At 39.2% G+C, this 23,004-nt stretch overlaps 1 protein-coding gene across 1 annotated transcript; it reads right to left on the bottom strand.

Moving 5' to 3' along the window:
• Positions 1-7,364: 7,364 nt before the first annotated feature.
• LOC127366641 (uncharacterized protein C1orf232) lies at positions 7,365-12,429 on the bottom strand. Its single transcript, XM_051405787.1, has 4 exons — positions 12,014-12,429; positions 10,475-10,555; positions 10,115-10,221; positions 7,365-8,954 (listed from the first exon to the last, which is right to left on the bottom strand). Exons 1-4 carry the CDS (start codon positions 12,092-12,094, stop codon positions 8,606-8,608), a joined length of 618 nt encoding a protein of 205 aa, XP_051261747.1. The 5' UTR covers positions 12,095-12,429; the 3' UTR covers positions 7,365-8,605.
• Positions 12,430-23,004: the final 10,575 nt, after the last annotated feature.

Below are 23,004 nucleotides of genomic sequence, written 5' to 3'. Positions count from 1 at the left end.
TCTGTGGAAGGTTAAAGAATCGATTAGCATTCCAGCAACCACAATACCCAAATATACGACCTAAAGATATCACACACACCAGCACTTTTATTGTCTGAACAGCCAGCGGTCCATAACAACAACCTGACAATCCAGCTATGAAAAGCAGTATGATTGATGAAGAACTGTAACCCTCTGGTATATCGCTCCTTTAAAAATAACTCTACAAACTATAATTTCGGAGTCAGAAACATCTCAGCTGCTCGGTTATATTTTCTGTGTCATGTATGGAAATACCGAGGCTCGTGTTCTACGGGCTCAGCGGTCCTCTCGGTAGGTGGCCCCTGTTGTGTGGAAGTGATCAGTGCAGCCAAACAAATACAAACATGAACAGAGGAAAAACAGCACGCGGGTTGACTGAAAAATTATCGACTTGTGGTCACAATGCTTCTTAGCCCTGAGCTCTTGTTAGGGAGTGTCAATTGAAAAATCAATGTATTTACAACCGACAGACCTACATTTGGAGATGATCAGATTTCAATGTGTGATGTGTGAGTGTTTCTGTGGCTTGCATGCCTGTGCCTGTGTGTATTTGTGTTTTTGGTGGGGATGCGCTATGGCCAGGGGGCGGGGGGGTGCTTAGCGGGGAGATTACCCCTCTGCTGGGAAATAGAGGGGGTATAGGAGGCAGGTTTTCTTTTCTAAGGGGGTCCCAAATCTGTTCCTAAACAGCCACAGGATTACAAAATTGAGTTTGAGCCTGTAGATTAAAGGGATGAAACGTCCTGTGAGAACCTCTTTAACGCAAGGTGAGGGACTGAGGATTGTGGGTCTTTCAATAATTCACCTCTAAAACACTATAAAACCTCTCAGAGAGGCTCTGCATCGCCATGCCAGTTAAATAATTACCACCTCTTTTCTGATTAAAAAGAAAAAGAGATTTTATTCATATTTGTGGTGAGTTTTATACGATTTTATGGGAGTAGATCTACTATAAAGTATCTCATATGTCATTATGAACACATTTAAGATCCGTAACTTCAAAATAGTAACACGTTTGAGGATAAGTTTGAATATTAAGTGACAAGAAAACCTTTTTTAAAACCAAACCACACTTTCACAGGGATGCGCATATTTTACTTGAGGATTAACAAGGCTACAGGTTGTAAAACAGAGGTCATAATAACCCAGGAGAAGACTTAGACTTATTTAAAAAATCAAGTCGCCTCCTTCTTATCTCTACAGACATACTGCAAACACTGCAGATTAACACTGACGACTGCTTCGGCTATGTGTTTGTTTGGGTGATCTCCTGCTTTTAGCTGATAAAACTATCAGAGTGTCGTCTGGTGCAAAGTTTCAGCTAATCTCTCCCACTCTTCTACTGCAAAATGACCTCTGCACAGTGACTGCAGGTCTGAAATGTCCAGTCCGTTAAATACGACCACATTACTTTAGGAACATTAGTATAATTACTGTAAACAAGAAGAACCAAGAGATTAGCAGCCTCCAGAGATATTTAATATTGAGTACCCCTGGGTCAACATTTATGTTAAATATTATAACTAATGGGCGTTGTTTTAAAATGCTACATGTTGCACTGTTAATGACGTTGAGCTTAATGAAAATCAAATAAGAGATAAGACTAGTTGCTCACCAAAACACTTTGTGTGTATCCTTGAGGCCTAATAAACACGTTGAATACATTTCCACCCATTTTGGAAAAATCTGTTTGCTTTGTTGGTGCACTGCTGCATTTCTTTACTAACAAAATGTGGACCCACTCTTAAAAACATTGCTCTCACAAGGGGTCAAAAACTCCACAGCGTGCCTATAACTGAAGATTTTTTGTTTGCATTTTTACATAATGTCCCAATTTTAGGGGAAAGAAGTCCATGTCAGACTTCAATGTTAATCCTCTACTGACCCTGTACTGCAGCCATCTTCACTTCCTGTTTGTTTTGAGGAACTTTTCCCTTCAGTCAGGTGTTCTGCAGGTGAAATAATACAGGTTGAACTGAGGTTAGCTGACTTACTTTCTCAGTTAAGAACAAATCTTGGTTGTTTTGTTTTTAGTCCTAGAATAATTGCTCTGATGCACTTCAAAATGGGAGGCCATATAGAGAAGGCTACACTTTTTACCCATGTGGATAGACACTCTTAGAAGTCAGGCATTTCTGATTTCATAGACATTTCAAATCAAATGTGCTGGAGGGGAGATGTAAAAAGTGTGTCATTCTCTTCTAGTATTTTCTGACTGCACTGTTTGGGCGCGCATGTTTTCCTCAGTATAGTTTCCACATACTTGCCTCAAGCAGGTGTGGCAACAGTAGGCAAGGATCTGAAAAGCCTCAGACAGTGTGTTTTTGTGTACATCCTCGCACCCGCAGGTTGGTTTCCAGATGGGACTGCTGCTGGAGTGTGTGACTCACCGTGTCTGTTGAGACTCTCGCCACAGCGTCGTCATACCTGAGCGCTACCAGACATGTCTGTCTGGCTTTCATGTAAGAAATGTGTGTGTGTGGTTTAAAAAAATCATCAAATATCACCTTTCCTGTTTGCTTTTACAGCCCCCTGTTCCATAATTTCACCTGTAAATCTTCTCCCAGCGAACTTCTGATCTCAAATTTTACAGACAAAACAAGCTGGGGGCCGGCGACGGAGAGACGACACCTCAGGGCCAAATCTTTACGCGTGTTTCTCGCTGACTGATGTTATTTCATAAACCTAACAACTTTGAAACCTTGAGCTGTAATCTTGAAGACAAACTTTCCCCGAATTTGGCACAGTCTGGTCACTTTGACTGCATAATTTATGTCTTGTGTTGGCCAATAGGAGTCATACAGGGACAGGCGCTGGAAATGCAACATCAACTTACAACATAATCATATGGTAGTTTGACCCAAATTCATCAAACTGCACCATGTCTCTAAAATGGCCCCACTGACCTCATGTGATGTTTTTTCATTCTTTTTTCAGCATACAAATTGCCAAAAAATGAGTTTTGTGGATAACCAAATTTCCCTCAGGGAATCAAGAAAGGATCTATGTGCAATATAAATCTAATTTTAATTTTCTTGCATGTTTCAGCTTGTCTAAACTTATTTTAAGCTTGCACTTAACTTTAAAAAGAATGTGATATACAAGCTCTGATCAGAGCCACTACATATTTGTAGCGTTAACCTGTTGCTGTAATTACCATTTATCATTGCCGTACATCATCATAATTACAAAGGTAATCCCACCACAAAAGACAATCATGGATATAAACAGATTTAACTTGCTATCTTCTCTAACCATCTCCTGTTCAGAAGAGCCAGCAGAGAGAAGGAAAGGCATTGTGGGTTATGTGCAACAATTAAAGCAGGCTCACACAACTTTGTGGGCTGCTTTTGTTTGAAGTAATTACAGTTTGTGGAACAGAGCCCAGGGCAAGGTGTGAAGCAGTTTAGTCATCAGCAGAAAAAGGAAAGTACTGTGTCTGAATGATGTTTTTTGTGTAGGAGGGGGATGGGGAAATGTTTGTGCTACACGGAGAGCCAAAAGTGAGCCAAATGGCAAAAGGGTGAACACCTGTCTGAAAGGACAACAAATGATGAAAGAGACACTTTGAAGACAAGGTGTGAGCATTTGTGCATGAGAGTTGGATTTCATTCAGTGAAAAAGGTACCGGGGGTACCGGGGTTGGTCCAAATGCATATAAAAAAAAGTCACTGACACTGAGTCTGTAAAATTGCTCCTGATGTGTGTATGTTTGGGTAAAAATGTAAGTCGTCTGCCAAATGAATGTAATGTATCCCGAGAGTCACGGCACTGAAATTCGGTCTGACTGTGCTGTAAATGAGATGCCAGTCAAGCACAGCTTCACACAGTCTTGAGATGATGAAAACAACTGTGGGGGTGGACTGAAGGCATTTAAGAAGACAAAGTAAAGGCTATAACCCAACTTTTGCCCTGATAAGTGATTTTTAAGCTTGTGAAGAAGCTACTGACCTACTGTATGCTATTTTTTGGTCACATGATCAGTGTGAAAGAGCGAAAAGTTATTAGGCATCCCGACCATAACCACAAAATATGAATGTAAATTTCCATCCAGAAAGCTATTTCATGCATTGATTATCTTTGTAATTGTGCCACAACAGCATGCTGCTCTTAAAAGCTGCACAACAGATACTTTCATATTAACAATGGATCAAATGATTGTAATGTAAAATGAAATGCGCAGTGACAGCTCTACAGTTCCCCTCAGTTCTAGAGCATTTCAAGGAGTACTCAGATTTATCACTGTACACTGTACAACATTGTTGGACTGGAGAATGATGGTAAGCTGAGTTCACACCCCCAGATTTTTTTTTCATTTTCAAATTGTCATTCACCCCAACATGTGTTAACATGCGTCGTTCACTCTCATCAAACTGGTTTACAGTAGCAGGTAGGTGTTTTCAGTGAAAATTACGAAGTTAGCGACAAAGTTAGTCACTTCATGGTGAACACAGTGGAACATTAAGCAGTTAAAAACACTATGAACAATAATGTGACTCTGTGCCTGCTGTGTATATAAATAGGCAGCTGTGGTAATAAGGTGGTAATATGTCTTTTTGTTTACAGGTTAATCCCCTGCCCACAAATGGGTAAAAAATCAATTAGGCTAATGCTACTTTAAAGGACCAGTGTGTAAGATGTATTTGCTTCTAGTGGTGTAGTTGTAGATTGCATCTTTCTCGCTTCACCCTCCCCTTTCAAGTGAGAAGGAGAAACTACGGTGGCCGCAAAACATGCAAAAAATGTGAAAGGCCCTATCTAGTGCCAGTGTTTCTCCAAGGAAAATTGCTCATTCTAAGGTAAAAAAAACCCAAACACCATGATTCTTATGAAAACATAGTTACTGGTGTGCAGGTTTTATTCAAATTCTGCCAATAGATCCTCCTAAATGTTACACACTGGACCTTTAATTTCGTATTCAGCAAAAAGTAGGTGGTTACAGTACTTAATATCTACTTAAAAGTAGAATGACTTGGAAAATGTGTTTCTTCTATGATAACAAGCACATAATTTCAGAGATCCCAAAGTCACATTTTAAGTGTGACTTGAGACATCTCATCCATCCGGTTTAGTCTTTCTGCACTTCCACCACAGTTTCCCCCCTTTGCTCAAACTGCCAACCATAGCTCTCAGTTTCTAATGCTTTCATGCTCTACAAACCTCATTTCCACTGAGTGTCGCTCACTTGGTGTCATAAAACTGCAATGTGGACCTCAGCACCGCACACAAGCATCAAATAGTCATCAGCTTTCACTCAAACGAGCCACTCTCCTGACCTCCAAAAAATAAGCTTTTGTGGAATAAATTTACTGGCTCCTGAGCTTGTTTTATGGTCTTTGATACAGAATCTGGGCGAGTTACATAAATATGTCCGAAACTCTGAGCATGTCACTGAGTGAGTAGGAGAAAGATCTGTTCTGACTCAAACTGAGACTAACAACTGTGGAAGTCTGGATAAAACTACTGAGACTCACTGACTTTCACAGGATCCACGATGACAGCCTGAAATCTGACTGACACTGGAAACACATGGAAATAATGGAGGTTGCTCAGCTAAAAAAAAACATGAACTCGAGCTTCGGGTGCATTTGCTCACGTAATCTCCTCCTTTTATTAGGGTGTAGTTTCAAATTCAAATGGAAATGTCAACAAAGGCCTCCAAATTGAAAAGGAAACAGTATTGTATGTATATGAGGAAACATGGCAGAGTGTGGGAGGAAATGGGTGTAGATGAGGAAAAAACAGGAAATAAAAGAGGGATGAAAGAGGAATGTTTAAATATCACTGACAGGGAATATGACCTGATTTTTGGCTCGATTATAGATGATTAGTTTTATTGAATGTGTATGTGATAGAAGGGCAGTCAAAGGGTAACATTTTACAGTTAAAAGGTAAAGGGAGCCCCCTGCTGGTTAGAGGCACCATAGATTGAAATCACACTCACACATTTCTGTTGATTTTAAATTTTAAATGTTTGTTAAAGAGCCAAATTACACCTCAGACAAAAGGAAAATGCAAAAGCCCAGATGATCTATTATTACAATGGTACTCAACAGAGCTTTGCCCAAAAACTAAACAAATCTTAAACACAGGGCTACCAGTGACCTACAAACATGAATCTAAATGAAGTATCTGGTGCTTGCAGCTGGTTTCACTCTTCCTGCCTGAAGAGTCAATCAGCTCAGGTGTACCCTGTTTGTCAATCAGAGCCTCTGGGGACGTAAAGACAGCAACAAAAGTAAACTGGAAATTATGTATTTTTCTGATGTGATTGATTTCAAAGATCTTTAACTGAAATGTTAGATGTCCCCTTCTTTGGAGAAAACCAAACAAAATCAAATGGTTGTCTGTGTGAAAATGTTGACTGTTGACTATTCATGCTGTTCATGAGTCATGAAAAGCATTTAGAGGCCTTTCGAAAACAAGAGCTACCACTTGTTTCTGAAATGCTCTGTGCTAAATGTCAAGATGCAAAGCAAATATTTCACAATAAAACCTTTTAAAGCAAAAAACGTGTCAGTATTTTTCCCCAAATTGATACACATCAAGCTGCAGACCCTTATTTGATAAGATACAGTCTCAGGGACCCCCACCTGATAAGATTTAGTTATTCCATAACTGTCTATACTGCAGATGGGCAGATTAACAGTGAAGAGTGTGAAAACTATGAACAGAATGATCATTATTCTACATTATCTCACTGGGCTAACTTCTAGTCAGTTAAATAATAGTGAAATTAAAATATTACCCATTTTTCTGGGGACCACCTGGAGACCCCTCAGTGACCTTTGGGGGTCTCTGGACCCCAGGTTGAGAACCACTGCTGTAGAAACTCTACATATTAGCATCCATAAGAGATATTTTTCTGGAAACACCCTAATTAAGTAAATTACAACGTGATGTTTTGGGCTCTTGTAAGTTTTCTTAATCACTTTTAAGGTTTTAACCAGAATCAACTCTCTATAAGAAGACAACACATTTCTGATCATCCATTAGTCTGTATCACTGCTACTGACATTCGCTGTATTTTTTTGGCTGACTGCAAACCTTATGGGGGACATAGTTCTGTGATTTCTGTTCAGTGAAGGCAGAAAAATAAGAGAGGGAAGGTACAGAAAGTACTACCCAAAAAGGTGATAGTTTCAAACACTAATTACTTAATTTAAGCTTGTCTGATGTAAAAAATAAGTTGAGTAAAGCTGCAAAAAAGAGTCTAATTTCTATTGTAAGGGCATCTATCTTGATAAAAACATTAACTTTTTCTCCAGTTTTGGAAACGATTTGATTTTCATCCTGTTTGGCAGAAGAAACAAAAATTACATTTGCTCATTCATGTTTTTTCTTTGTTTTAGTGCAACAGTCTTTATTATAGGATACCAGAAAACAAAACAACAGAATAAAACATACATCAAGATCAAAACCGAAATCTGAGATAAAATATTTAAAGCCTCATTTCTTTCATGTCACAAAATTAGGAATGTTTAAAAACTCACACTTTGCACATGTCAGTCTCAGTCACAATCAGAAAATTCAAGTCAGTTAAGTCATCGTGTCAGCGCGCCTGACATTATCTCACCACACACACGTTCATATTTTACACATTTCATATAACTGTGCAGCACATTTACCCTCCCTGATGTCTGAGGAGAGACTTATAAATGCTTAAGTTATGTAATAGTTATGTCGCACGGCCAAATCTCCTAACTGAAATCCCATGCCCTCTGATCAGGTTAAGTGAGATAATCCCCAAATAATTCAGCTATCACCACCTTTAATCTCTTAATCCAGTTTTTGCAAAACTACAGATTAGATCAAGTTTGCTGACAGGTGTGAAGGCCCCTTTTTGTGGCTTAAAAAGCACTTTGGGAAGGAAGATACCATCATACAACCCCTAGAAAGCGGACTGTATTGTGTAGCCTATATACCAGGTTCGACGCTTTATAAAGTATCTGTTGTATTTACCTTTAACGTACTGATCACCTGTTACACTGGTGGCTACATGCTGTGTCTCAAGCTGTTAAAGAGACTATTAGCTCTGCCTGCAGATTTGCATAGTACACCCACCTAATCTCCAAAGAAAAATAAATAATATCATCAATTAGAGTATCTCTCTTTTAGTACAATTGATTTTAGAAGGTCCCTTTCATGAAGTAAACTCTAGTAGTATTTATGTACTTGGTGTCTCTACATACACTGTACATACAGGGACATGAGAGATTTCATTTTCAGGTGTGAATTATGCCCTTCCTCTTTAAGATTTAATTTTAAAAAATCATCTTAAGACTGTTTTTTATTTGTGTCCTGAAAATATCAGTGTCCTAAATAGGCACATGAGGAAAGTAAAGGTTAAAAAAGATCCTGGTTTATTGGAGCTTTATTTGGTCATTGTGATGTGGTTGTAAAAAGACATTTTATGGGCATAAGTTCAATAGTTCAGAATGTGATAAAAAGGGACGTCTACAATAGCTGTAGTTTAGTTACAGGACATCCTGTGTAAAATATACCCTCCTCCTAAACTTCCTCCACACTCCAACATCTAACCCCTTCATCATATTGTTTATATTCTACAGATTCCTTCGTCATGCTAGTTGGTCTTGGTCTTCAGCTCTGCCAGCTTGCTGGTGACAAAGTTCCATTTAAAGGATGCGTCCCCTCCGCCTCCTCCCAGGGAGACGTATTTGGAGAAGCTGTTGTTGCTGCTCCGTCCTCCTCCTTCACTCTCTTCTCCCTCAGTGATCTGCCCATCCTGGGTCTCCTCCCCTCCGCCCTGTGTCACCCCCTCCTCACCCTGGCCTGCTGCTGCCTCGTCTGCTGCAGCAGCAGCGGCTGCAGCTTCTGCCTGCTTCTTGGCAGCCCAGTTGGTTGCGAAGCTATCCCAGAATCCTGAGCGCCGACTGGGTCGAGGAGGCTCCTCCGGCTTTACTGCAAGTGGACTGAGGATTCAGAGAAAGTTCAATTTAGGAGTCCAAATATAGGTGGGTGCTGTGGCTTGGAATTCACCACGTCTACTGACTGGTTTTAGATCTTATTCTAGTGCTCTACTCATTAGTTATACTGACTGATAGTGAGCAGATTGCGGTTTAAATCATACAGGACTCAGCAGAAAAAACGGTTAAAAATAAGATTTGAATGTGGGACACACAGTATTAGTAGCAGCCCAGTTTATGTTTTAAAGTATTCAACCCTAGTAGCAGACGTTTTTTAAAATCAAACAATATTAGACATCTAGATCAGTGGTCCACAAACATATTAATGTCAGGGATCCCCATAATAGATGCACATCAGACCACTCAGAGGGGATTTCTTATTTTTAGGTTTTAAAATAATGTCTTAATAGTCTTAGATTAATCACTATCAATCACTATCAATTACAATTAAAAAAAACGATATATTATCAGTAAAACCGCCCACCGTATGTCTTCCCTTGTTCCAACTTTCAAAAAATGTGATAAAAGTTAGAATACTCTATTCCTCCTTTTTCTGGGGACCCAATAAAACCACTGTTGATCCCTTGACCCCAGTTTGAAAACCACTGATCTAGGTTACATATGATTCTTATTTCAACAACATTTCAGTTACTCTTTAAATGTGTAGTTAGGACCCACTTCACATTCACAGACTGACATTTTGGGGGAAATGCATATGCATTCAGTATCACCTTCATGTTACCTGGGACAACGGCAGCTTTTCTTTCCAATTTTCAGACGTTAAGCTAACCGACTGCTGGCTGTAGCATCACATTTAATGGTGAGTGATGACCAAATTTGCAACAAATCAAAGCTCATAGTCTTGAGATTATAGTTTTAGTTATATTTAATTAGACCTCCTTATTCTTCAGTTTATCAGTGAGATAAATTCTGGTATTGAAGTTTATCTACAACATTATTTGGGCTTCACTGAAGTGCTGTTTGATTAAAACTTTAATCTGATCACAGCCAGAATATCATGAAATTGTGATCTGAATATATATCACACACAGAAACCATAAAAAAACAGTTCCACAAAACCAGCACTTTTTAACATACACAAACCCTACAGACAGTACAAGGTGCACGAATGACATCCGACCAGGAAAACAAAGATTTCCACTCACTGGTCGGCGACAGGCGGGCTCTCAGTCTCCTCTAGAAGCTGGTGTTCATCTTCTTTGTTGAAGAGAGATGATAGCCTGTTCCAGCTTTTAGTCCCGGCCCCCTGCATCTGGACACACAACAAACCACACACATGGGGTCAAAGGTCAAATACTTGTAGGTGGTTTCAGAGGATAAGTTGAACAATGGTCCTCTTTACTTTAATGATTTTCACCACCACTTATAATGAAATTACTCATTAATGACACAACACTGGTGCAGTCGGGTACAGTTAATCTGTATTTGTCTTCTAAGGTTAACTTTAACTTTTTGTAATATAAAATGTTCTAAAGATTAAGTAAGAGTTGTCAATGTTCACATACTTTTTTGGCCAACTGGGATACAGCGTTAGGTCCCTCATCCTCCTGCACCGGGCTCATCATATCATTCTCCACTTCTGTTACCTGCAATGGACAGACAGACAAAATGGATGCACCACACAGCAATGTCCTGAATTTATTTCCACCATACTGTCTGATGTTAATACAGATGCTCAGGATTTGTACACATTGGTCGCCATCTAGTGCATATTGTGGATACTACAACCTGTAGAAAACCCAGTGAACAGTGACTGTGAACATGAAGAAATGTTCATTAAAAAGTCAGATACTGTTTTTTACTACTTTTCATTACTCATATTGTTTTTGGTATATGTCAGGACTTGAATAGCATTTCCACGTCAGTGTATGTTTTGACAGTCAGAGTTCATAGTAGTAAAATTTTATGTGTGGAGCAATGTCGACTCAAATAACATCGATGACAACTCAGCACATCCATCTAAATGGAAACTATCTCTCCAGACAGAGTATTCCCTGTCACCCCATCTAGATGCCTTGGCATTGCGAGAAACCACAGTTTGGTCTCAGTCCACCCCGAGGCTCTGGCTATCTGTCCTGTTCCCCCATGTCCGTCAGTCAGTGGAAGGCCAACTAATCCGTTTGTTCAGCTCCCGTGCAGGATCGAGTTTCTCAGCCCTCCAGAGATCTGGGTCAACGCAACACTGTGTCTGTTTCGTTGGTACCAAACTCTGGATGAAGTGCAGGTGTTGCAATGAGGCTGTGAAAACCGGTGGTTTCGTTAAGTTAAGTGCAGCACGACAATGTGAAAGACTCAGTTAAAACTATTACTGATGCAATAATCATAATTTTACTGTATACCTACTTTCAATTACTTTACATACAATTTGGTAGTTTAATCCAGTGGTTGGCTCCCCTCTAAAGGGTGGCAAGATAAATCTGAGGGGTAGTACCTCTTTGGGCCTCAAACAATTATTCAAATGACCTCATCTGGGAAAGTTACACACAGGGAAATGTCTGTAAGGGGTCACCAGGCAAAAAAATGGGGAACCACTGGTTTAATCTTTAACAATGTACTGTACTCTTTTACAAGCTTATCATCATAAAATATTAATTGGTTTCTTTCCATCGCTGATGAAAACTGTGAACATGCCTTATTATGTTGCCTTTAAGTACAGTTAAAGGCTGCTTTATTGGTGTTGTGACTACTACTATCTACTACTGGAATGCATCTTTGACACTGGAAACAGAAGAGTTCAGAGAAGATCTGCATGCAAATATTAACAAAACACAGTTTTATCAGTTAATAATTCAGTTAGCAGACTCAAAATCCCCAAAAAGAGGAAGTATTGTTGACTGACTTCTGTCTTAAAGTTCCCATTGCACAGAAAACAAAACAGCTTAGCAAGCTCATCTGATCCTGTGATGAATAAAAAATGATCAGCAAACAAAACCTGGTGACTTTCTGACTTCAACGGCAACAACCACATCAACTTTCTGACACTTTAATACATGCATATGAATCAGTAAGAGGAACAAAGATGGAGAAAGTTGGAAATTCTATACCTCTTCGGCAGTGTCCTCTTCATACTCGGGGTTAAGCGTCTTTAGCACTTTGCTCTTATATACCTTCCACATCGGATTCATAGTTGCACAAAAAGATACTCAGCACTCAGGGAGAGTTCTGTGAAGACCTCTTTATGCCTCTGTGGTCCACCCTCCACCAAGTCTCCACTTCCAGCTTCAGGCGCGTCTCAGTTGGGCCAACTTTGACCTGTTTCCATGCGTAAAGTTCAGCACCGAGGCCTGCACTGTTTCATAGCGTTTCCCCTGTTCAGACTGATGTGTGTCTCGTCAAGCCAGTAGGGTTGACAGCTGCTTTCGTCCCCACAGAGTGTCTGAGCAGGCAAAGCTAGGAAGCTGTCCTGTTTGTGCATGCGCCCACGCAGGTGTACATACACTGTCTCACACACACACACACACACACACACACACACACACACACACACACACACTAAATTCAGCGTCACGGTTCAGAATCCCTGCCTTGGTTACCTGGAAACAGGTGTAGATTTCCTCATGCATATTACAGAGGGTCTCTTTCCCAGGGCCAGAGGTCCATTGTCAGCCAGTGTTAGTAGACTGGCTCCTGTAACCCTGATACACACACACACACACACACACACACACACACACACACACACACACACACACACACACACACACTCACACATGCACATTATTGACATATTTATGTTCAGATGGTAAACTTAGTTAGATGATTTTTATGCTGCAGAAGCTTGAGCTAGTTCATGTTTTCTTATAACTAAAGATGCAACCCTCCTTCCAAATTAGCAGTTTCCATCAAAGTTGAGTCTGAACTCTTCCTAATGTACCTAAGCAGAAAGGAAACATGCATCAATTACTTGTAATCTCATCTGTAATCCCCCATCAATTAACTCCACGCACACATTCGTGCCTGCAGTTTATGTATGGAAGTTTATACCATCCCACCAAACATCCACTGCTACCTGGCCACTTACTTGCAGGTCCTCCCCTCTGTTTTCATTGGCCACCCCAGCATATCAGTCAGATGCAGGTGCACTGCAAGGTTTTTTCAGACTTGTCGCTTGGCAACCCGAGAGGGCCAGCAAGTGTCGTGTAGATAAAGAGAGATTTATAAAGCTTTGATGACTGATTATGTTTCACTAGCTGCCCACAACATCACAGCTGACTACAGAGATACACCCTGTTTTGCTCATTTGCTCATACATGTATGCTAATATCTGAGAAACAACTGCATTAAATTTTTTTTAACATGTCTAAATTATCTCTTTAATTGCAGTAATGATTAAAGCATTCCAACAACTATATATTGACTACAACAATGGTAATATAGCACTTGCTATACATTTATGGAAGCTATCCGGTGTATCCTTGATGATAATCTTGATTATACACCACAGAAATTGGATCTAATTAGTCCTATAGCTCTCTTGTTCCTGGTTTTGATTACCATACAGTTGGACAGTAATGAAGCTGTAAGGCTGGACAGATCCATAAGATCAACATAAATTATGAATGCAGTTCTATGGATGACCCGTCTATGCTCATAGACTGGATGTTGGTTATTTGAAGAGCAGCCAGTTTGGTCGTGGCTGGAGCAGCTCATGTTTCATGAGTGGAAAGGACACACCCAAATATTTAACACACCACACCAAAGCAGTGGATTGTTATAGAGGCAGCACAGCTTCTTTCATGACCAACATGAGTCTTATTATAGACACAAACAGGATTATATAATATAACTGTAAAATAATAGAACATGTATACCAGTGAATGTTTTATTACTAAAGTAAACATGCATGAGAGTGACGTTTTAGAGCATTATGTCTTACAGGAAAGGATCTGGAAATAGTTAATAAGTTCAAAATCAGAAGGGGTTTACACATTAGATTAAATTAGATTCAACTTTATTGTCATTTGCACAGAGTACAAGTACTGAAGTGACTTAATGCAGTTTTGCATTAAACCAAAGGTGCAAAAAGCAGTAAAGGGCATATAGATCAAATATGAACCGGCAGTGAGGGGTTTAAATGAATATGCTTATGAAGTTAGTTGACAAAAATAAGACATTATATCCAGAATAACCAGCTGAACGTATGCTCTCACTAGGTCTGTATCTAAAGTGCACTGGTGTATTTGCATATTGTGATCTCACCTTTCACTATAGCTCAGCCTACAGACGGTGGTGAAAGATCTCATAGTGAATCTTCCACATATCCTGGATCCTGTTTCAGTTATTTATTTTAACTTTTATTTTTTACTTATATTTGCTTATTAATTACTGACTGGATGTTTTCCAGATTTTAAAAAAGCAAATACTAAATATTACATATACATTATAACATGTTATAGCCTTAGATTACCACCAGGTGGCATAAGAGTCCTTGAACATCTGTTTTTGAGGAAGCAATTATTTCTAATATTGCAAATGTGCAGTAATTATTAATATGATTTTATTATTAAGCAACAATCTGCTAATCCTGATTTAAGTAGTGGTGGAAGTTTGTCATAATTTAGCTGATTAATAGCAACAAATGCACTATGGACTGAAGTGCCATTATAGAAAACAGACCTTCTTTAAAAGACATTTAAAGGTTATAACGAAGAAACAAGAGGCTTTGAGTGCTTCACTGATCATATAGGCTTCATTGCAGTTTAAAAATGGGACATATATGTGTAGTTGTTAAAGTAATGAATTATGTTGACTTATTTTGATTTGGTTTAAATTCAGTGATTGTTGAGAACATTCCTAGAAGCTAAATATCATTTTTATTGCCGTAGTTGTACTATATTCTGTCTAAAGTCTGAGGTATCCAGCAAAGATGTGTCATTGTTTGAATTGTTCCAGTCCAAAGGTTTCTGTGAATGTGGGTCAATACCTCTCGCTTTGTCTTGATATTACATGTACATCAGAAAACTGTTTGTAGAGTTATTAGTATTATTTTGGGTATGAGAATAAGAATAATGGGAATAAGAGACCCATTAAGCACCCTGGATGGTTTTGATTGTAAGTGATTGACCTACAGGCTGTGGTTCACAATGCTTCCTCTGCATGACTGTTAAAGACACCTGGGGAGACAAAAACCAAAACAAATCTGGGGTTAATTTCATGACAACCAAGGAGGATTCTTCTATGTGGAGCTTAACAAATACTCCCTTTCTTTCCACAATGAATATGAACCAAATGAGAAAGTCCATGCTTATGTCTGTGGGTGCCCAAGTCCATATATGTGTGTGCATTATATGCATGTGATGTATCCTCTTTTGGTGTTGCATTATTACACTAGCATCCCGCCTTCTTTGACCACTAGGGGGTGACAGTGGCACAATCAGTGTTGCACTTGAGAGCTATGGAACAGAATGTACAGAACACAGTGTACAAATACATTACACATCATGTTTATCATATACACGTACCACAGTGTCAACATGCAGGCCTGTTCAAAGTCATCTGAGAGATCAACAACTGCTGGACCTCCTCTGAGCAGCGTCAGCATTATCTCTTAGAAGGTAAAAGCACATGAGCCGTGTGCTTTTGAGCAGGTTCGGCCGTGCTGTGTTTTCCATCAGTGTGCAGGACAGAAATAATGAAGATATTTGGTTTAGTAATCCTGTGGAGAAAAGGGAAGTGTGAAGCAAATCAATTTTGTTTCTTTTCTACAAGCTGACCACCCACCAGCACAGCAGGGAGCCCGATGTGCAGGGGAGAGGATGATAGGCTTTCCTGACCTCTCACATGGCCGGTACTAAATCTAGACCAGCAGCCAGGAATATAACCAGAGGAATGTCATTAGATCAACCAGTACATTATCACCTGAATGTCAAGAAGACAAAAGTTTGAACAGAGCGTGGTACTGGTGCCCATCATCTGGCTGACAACAGCAGTAATGAATCCACACGAGATGCTGAATCATACATGGAAACTTTGTTTTTTTTGTAAAGTACAATCTCAAAGGAGACCTGTTATCAGCGGTATTTAGAGCCTTTACTTGTGTAAAAGTAGCAATACAGTAGCAAACAAAAGTATGTTTTTACTGAATTAGTATTTAACTGATGTATTTACACAGTGGTGGATGAAGTGTATAAGTGAAAGTAATGATACAAAGTGCAAAAATACTTTGAAGCAAACAAGTCCTGTATTCAAAATTATTCTAAAAGTACAGTAACAAGTATGATTAGCACAACTGACTTAAAGGTCCAGTGTGTATCATTTAGGAGGATCTATTGGCAGAAATGGAATATAACATTTATAGATATGCTTTCATTAGTGTTTAATCACCTGAAAATAACATTGTTTGGTTTTTGTTAGCTTAGAATGAACCGTTTTTTTTTAACTACATAGGGAGCAGTTCCTCTTCCACAGACTCTGCCATGTTGAACCTCCATGCGTCTACATTAGCCCAGAATGGACAAACCGAACACTGACTATGGGGCCTTTCACGATTTTACGGCCCCCCTGTAGTTTCTCTTACACGCTTGGACCCCTAAATGCCACTAAACCCTACACACTGGTCCTTTTAAAGTATAAAAAGTAAAAGTACTCATTATGCAGAAAAATGGTTAGTATGTATTTTATTATTTAGTCATTAATACTGATATTTGAATGTGCATGCTGTGTGCATTTTGTAAATTGGAGCTAATTTTAACTACTTTATGTAGTTTAATCTATAATAATGCACTACATTTTAGATTTAAGATGAAATTAAGTTGATCCTTGTATGTACAATTTTAATATGCAAAGTTAACACTGTTAAATAAATGTAGTGAAGTAAAAAAGTACAATATTTCCCTCTAAAATGTACAACTATAATGAAAAGAAAAACCTAATTAACAAATTTAATTACAGCACTTGAGTAAGTGAGCTCAAATACTATAATTAAGTTACTTTCCACCAATACATTTACAGTATGGGCAAGAAGCGTTTCAAGCTAATTTTAACTTCTATATTGGGCAATTTGAAAGCAATGCATCGTATCTTATTTTATTATCTCATCATTTGTTTTGGTGTTTAAAATGTTACTCTCTAAAGTAACAAGAACTTTTATCTGTCAAATAAATATAGTGGGGTAAAGATTACAATATTTTCCTGAAATATAAAGTTCAAGTAAAATGGAAAAAGTCAAGTTAAGTAGCTCAAAATTGGGCTTGAATAAATGTACTTAAGTGTTAAGTTTACATGCGCAACAGGATGTCTATAAACACTCAGAGGTCAGTCCTCCTTCATAACATCACACTAAATGCTAATTTGGAGTCGAGGACCTTTGCAGCAGGCAACAACTTGCATCTGTGCTCGTCCTTCTCAGCTCACTGGCGTCCGAGTAATGCTCGTTGTTCAACCTCCTGCGGCGACTTGGATTGGACGGTGAAATTCCACCGGCGTGAGGGAGACTGGACTTTATAAAGCTGATGCATATGTAAACCATCACCGGACAGAATGTTTCCACCCCAAAATAGACCTGAATGTAAAGACAGAGCCATGGGAAGATGAAAACTTGATAGTCTTCAAACACACTATGAAATGTGTTGAATGAGTAAAGGAGTTTAACATGCTGCTGAACTTTGCTCTATTTACTCGGCTGCATCTCTGTATGACAAAATCTGAGTGACTCAAAATTTCAGGTAAAATTTAGAGAAAAGAAGATCCTTCACACCGGTTGTTAAAAACAACTGACATTCACCTTCAGACATAAACTGATCAGTTTGTTGCCGTATGTGGGTCATTAGGTCAGACTGTAGGGTAGCTGCTTGGCCCGCAGTGCCTGATGTTCAGTTCAGCAATAGTTTGACATTTTCAGCGTAGCATAAAGACTGGAAACAGGGGGAAACAGCTAGCCTGGCTCTGTCTGAAGGTAACTCTAGCTTCATATTTAACAAAAACAGCCTTACTCTGTCCAAAGGTAACTTGGCAGCAGGCCAAGATATGCACATATGCATATATGCACCCCCTGTAAAACAACTTCAACAAACAAGATATAGGGTGTTAATTACTCAGCTTTAGTCAAATGTGCTGGTAGGAGGAGCCAGGTTAGCTGGAGACCCCCTGTCTCCAGTCTTCAGGCTAAGTTAGGTTAACTGGATGTAACTTTGTATTTAATGGACAGACATGAGAATGCTTGATTGCTTACTCACAGGCTGAATATATCTATGAGTATTCCAAAAGAAATCAGTCAGTAAAGTATTTTATGTCCTATTAATCATGTTTTGATCTCTTAGACTACTTTTCCTTCCGCAGGTTAGGAACTACTGTCGTTCTATCACACAATTATTTGATCCATACAGTGGATGTCAATAAATAAGTGATGTATTGAGAAATATTCGCCTCTGTGGGATCAGGATTTAGGTGGTAATCAATGTTAAACCACCAAATATTTATCCTTAAAAATGAGTCAGGTGAAAGTTGGACCAGGTGCAGTTTGTTTATGCAAATAAAGCCAAGGCCTAAATGTAAATGTCCTATATCACATGGTTACGTGTGGTGATCTGCATCAGTTTAAACAACAGAGAATAGTGCCACTCTCTATTTTTGCTCCATAAACTGATTCAATTCAATTCAATCCACACATCCAATATTTGCTCATTGTGTGTAGATCACCTTAACTGTGATGGATAAAGTTAACCATAAAAGGAATAATGGACACATGACTTCTGAAAAATATCTGATTATTACTAACTTCCCATTGAAGATCACAGGTCATGCATGTGTTTATTTGTCTCTTTGTGTACACATGCATGTTTAAAAGCATGCTGTTGAGTAATGTAATGCAGTGCACAGTGCATAAACATCTCTACTAGCACACACCACACATCCGTCTATGTTCTTCTCATGTTTTACGAGGCCCTGCAGGCGTGTTGGTTTGGGCACTGGCGCTTCCTGTTGTGCCAGCTGTTATGTAACGCACAATGAAATGCCCATTCTCAGCTCCGCTTACCTTTCAAAACAGGATTTTACTATGTTCAGCATCTTGGCATCAGACTCTGGTTTTACATAAGAACTTTCAAGGTTATTCGTACTCCCAGTTTGCTGTGGTAATCTCATCATGTACTATAATATGCATGTAGTTTAAGTAAGAAAAGGACATTTCTCAAGACAATGCACATACACTTTTCATTCTCTTCTTACTAAATACTGCTCATTTTAGAGAGTTCATATCCTTTTGTAGTTAGCCATGATACGCAAATACGCACTGATGACCAAAGCTCCTATTTCATGTATTGTTCCATGCACACATTACTCCGGTTTCTGTGGAGCACTAGATCAACACAGTCCATCCACCAGCATCACTCAAGTCTTTGTTATGAGGTTTACAGAGTTCCTTAAGTCCTGACCTCTGAGTTGTTTTTGAATACACAAACTTCTCTTCACACACAGGTTATCCTTTCAAAACAGGCCATGACGAAAGATTGATCTCCCCAGTAAACAGTGAAGCATTCCAGCGGCTGACTATAGACACTCAGGTCTGAGGCAGATGATTAAATCTCCCTTTGAACAGCAGCGAACTGAGAAACTCAACTGACCAGTTCAAATCAACTCAAGCACACCTGTTGTGCTCAAAAGTTGTTTCAACATGTAATATTATCATCCCATAAAGATAAACTTGATATTATAAAGTAGAAAATATACATTTGATATACATTTGTTTCTACTTTTTCACTATAATAATATTGATAACATATACCTAAAGTTATCATAAGAACCACGTTGAGTGTGGGAGGGTCCCAGGCCACGGCAGGTGAACACTTGACAAGCCCTGATGGTGAGATAAATATATACAGCTGTTGTTGTATGTTGAACTCACTGACATTTCACATGCTGTAAAAGAGGTGCGCAGTGGGACTTTCACTTTTCCTGTTAGAGACCATGAATGTAAATCGTGTAAACATGCCATTTTCCAAAGCCTACCATATATTTTGGTTTGATTTCATAATGTTGATGGAGCCACTGGATTCCCAATCCCTCCAGGAAGTTGCAATTTTGCGATTGCAACAATTTATGCAAATTAAACCATTTCCCAGGAAGCGTGAAACTTTCAATTTTGTTCTAGCCATTAGTTTTCAAACTACTAATGGTTTTATTGTCACTATAACAAGGTGCCTTTCATTTTTAAAGCAAAAAATTACATCAACTTGTGTCATTGCAAAGATTGCCTAAAAAACTTGCAACATGCATCGCAATGTTTTAAAGGCCACAACAATTTCCCCCAAAATCCTGGAGGGCCTAGATTCCTTTCATTTGCCAATTAAAACTGCATTAACTGTAATATGACTGAATATCAAATGTATGTGTGTAGGTCATTGTAAGAATGTTAGCCTGCTGACGTTAGCATTTAGCTGTCCAAGTACAGCCTCACAAGAACTCTCACTTGTTGTGATACCAAAGCTCTCAGTGATGACTGTAAATAATGAAGAAGAAAAGGGCCTCCCTTGCTTTCCAGGAATAATGACCATATCAGAGAGCAGCAGTATGGTGTCAGTCTCTACATGCCAGGATAGTTCTGCTGTTTCAATATAGTACTGGTATCTGGAACATTTTAGCAACATGATCACAGGTGGGTTATTTTGGTGGGGAGAATCAGGGGTCACATGGGTTTACAGGTAAGCAGAGATCCTTATGAGAGCAGCTTGTTGAATAATAGAGAGAAATAATGCACATTTACTGTACTTGTGCGTTTGTGTGTTTGTGTGGTTGCATGTGCACTAGTTTGTATAATTATAGTCACACGATACCCTGAGGACGCTAAGGAGCTCTTTTTAAAATCCGAACCCCTTCGTTAAACTGTATATGTGGTTGTGTGCTCTTCTATGCATTTTTTTTTTAGGATATAGCCTGTTCAAACTGGCTGTGAAGCGGTTACGAGCAGGTTTTTACTGCTGGAGGCAGTTCCCCAACAGCGGGCCTGTTGTTTCACTCAACAGGAATTTAAAGTTCACAACCAAGAAGAAAACACACATTCAGGCACACAGAGAAGAGTTTAAAACTGGGATGTTGATGTGATAGACTCAGATTTCAAGCAGATAAAAACCTCATATTAAAAACTTGTGGCTTCATACACACAGATCACAAAAGAAGAAAAAATAAGTAACTTTCCAAAGTTACCATGGTGGGGTTTTGGTTTTGGTCAGAGCAGTGCCACTCATCTGCTGTTCATAAAAGGTTATAAAAAAGGAATCAAGTATGAACTCAGACTTCAGACTGTATATACAACACAGATCTTGTGATGTTGACTTTGACTCTCTCACAGCTGACTTTCTTAAAACCCTAGAGCAGTGTACCTTAATAAAACCACACTGAGCACGCTCAGTAACAGCACAACAACAAAGACGATCAGAGATGTAGTACACTACAATGTAGCACACGGTCTTGGTGCATGTGTTTGTTAATACAGACATGAGCATGCTCTGTCATCTGTGCTTGTGTGAATGACCATGCGTGTCACATGTGAGCAAGCGAACATGGGAAGTGTACATGACAGAGCAGTGAATCATGTTACATAACAGAGCCAAAAGACTGTCCTACTTTATAGCATTAACTGTTTCTGCAATAATAGAGCACATACAACTGATTCCTCTCATCCTCACCAATCCTAAAGCTTTAACCATAATACCCAACCAGGAGCCACTTTTGCCCAGAACAAAGTTTACAAACGTGCAGCATGGTTATAAATTTCCTGGTGCTGAGGGTTCTGCCGGTTCCAGCTGGATGCAGTTGCAAAGGTTACGATCAGCATCCATATGAAACACCACGTGCCTTCCAAAACGGAGTATCTCAGATATCCATCTACACCTGTCTTCAAACGTTCCCTCCAAAATTAACCTGCAGTGACCTGAGTTGTATCAGTGAAGAAGAGAAGGGGCTGCTGCCAGGGGAAGATTAGATGGAGGGATCCAGGGGGACGGGGGGATGAGCTGAGAGGATTAGATCGCAATAGCTATCATTCAACTCTGCATTCTCTTTATAGAGGTCTTGGGTGTGGAGCGCTGGAAAAGCTTCTAGTGTAAGTGGAACTTTATCAGGTGCTTGATGAGTTATAGATACTGCAGTGACAGAAAAGGAAATGGGGTGAAGGGTGTAGATAGAGATACTAGTAAACAGAGCAGTGGGTGTCTCATTTGGACACAATCAACATGATCAGCATTTGTTGATTGTAAGCCAAGTTACAACTTAGTTTTGAATTTGCTATGTACTCTAAATACACACTCTAGCATGCGAGCCCCATATAAAGGCCCAAATAGATGCAGGTATGAGTAAACAACATTTTGACTCAGGTACATCATACATTAGTTGCAGTGTAGTGTTTTCAATACAGAGTATACATCTTGGTTTACCCTCACTCGGCACTTAGAAGCACAGGAATGTATGACTCTTTACACAAAGTAACTTAAAGCTTAGATATGTCTTATTTGGACATATTAAGTTGCTAGTTAAAATTCCTCGACCTAGTGGGGAAAAAATCTGGGCAGAGACTGAGAATTAGTGAGCAATACCTTCCTCTCTCTCAGCAGCTGCTGCCTAAATGCCATCGAGCAAGACATTTAACTCATAATTGCTCCCACAGGGCAAATACATTGCCAGTAGTGGAACACTGTGAGCAGCTCCCACCCTGAATCCATGACACAGACTGAAACAAACAATTAAGGAAAAAGCTAATGTTTCTTGGAATGTTGTTATCTATAGCCGATGCCACAATTACTCATGTAATTAAATATCAGGATAATAATGTCTCAATCAGTCACTAATCAGTGATTGAGAAAACAACTTGCAAGAGCCCTTAAATACCTTTGTGTGCTATTCCCAGAGGACGTGCTACCTTTTTAAGTTATGTGTGCTAGTGATAAGATTGTAGAGATTTTAGTCACTGACCTCAAAAACATGAATTGGTTCAGTTTCACTGACTGAAAACACTTTTTTTTTTTTTAAATAAAGCAAAACCTTTGTTCAATTTAACAAAAATGTATTTAGAAAACTGAGGTCAACAGGGACACGATGGTAAAAC

The sequence above is a fragment of the Dicentrarchus labrax genome, unplaced genomic scaffold (assembly GCF_905237075.1).
Source record: "Dicentrarchus labrax unplaced genomic scaffold, dlabrax2021, whole genome shotgun sequence".
Lineage (NCBI taxonomy): Eukaryota > Metazoa > Chordata > Actinopteri > Moronidae > Dicentrarchus > Dicentrarchus labrax.
Note: the sequence above shows the minus strand (reverse complement) of the source record. Positions and strands in the feature narration are given on the sequence as shown.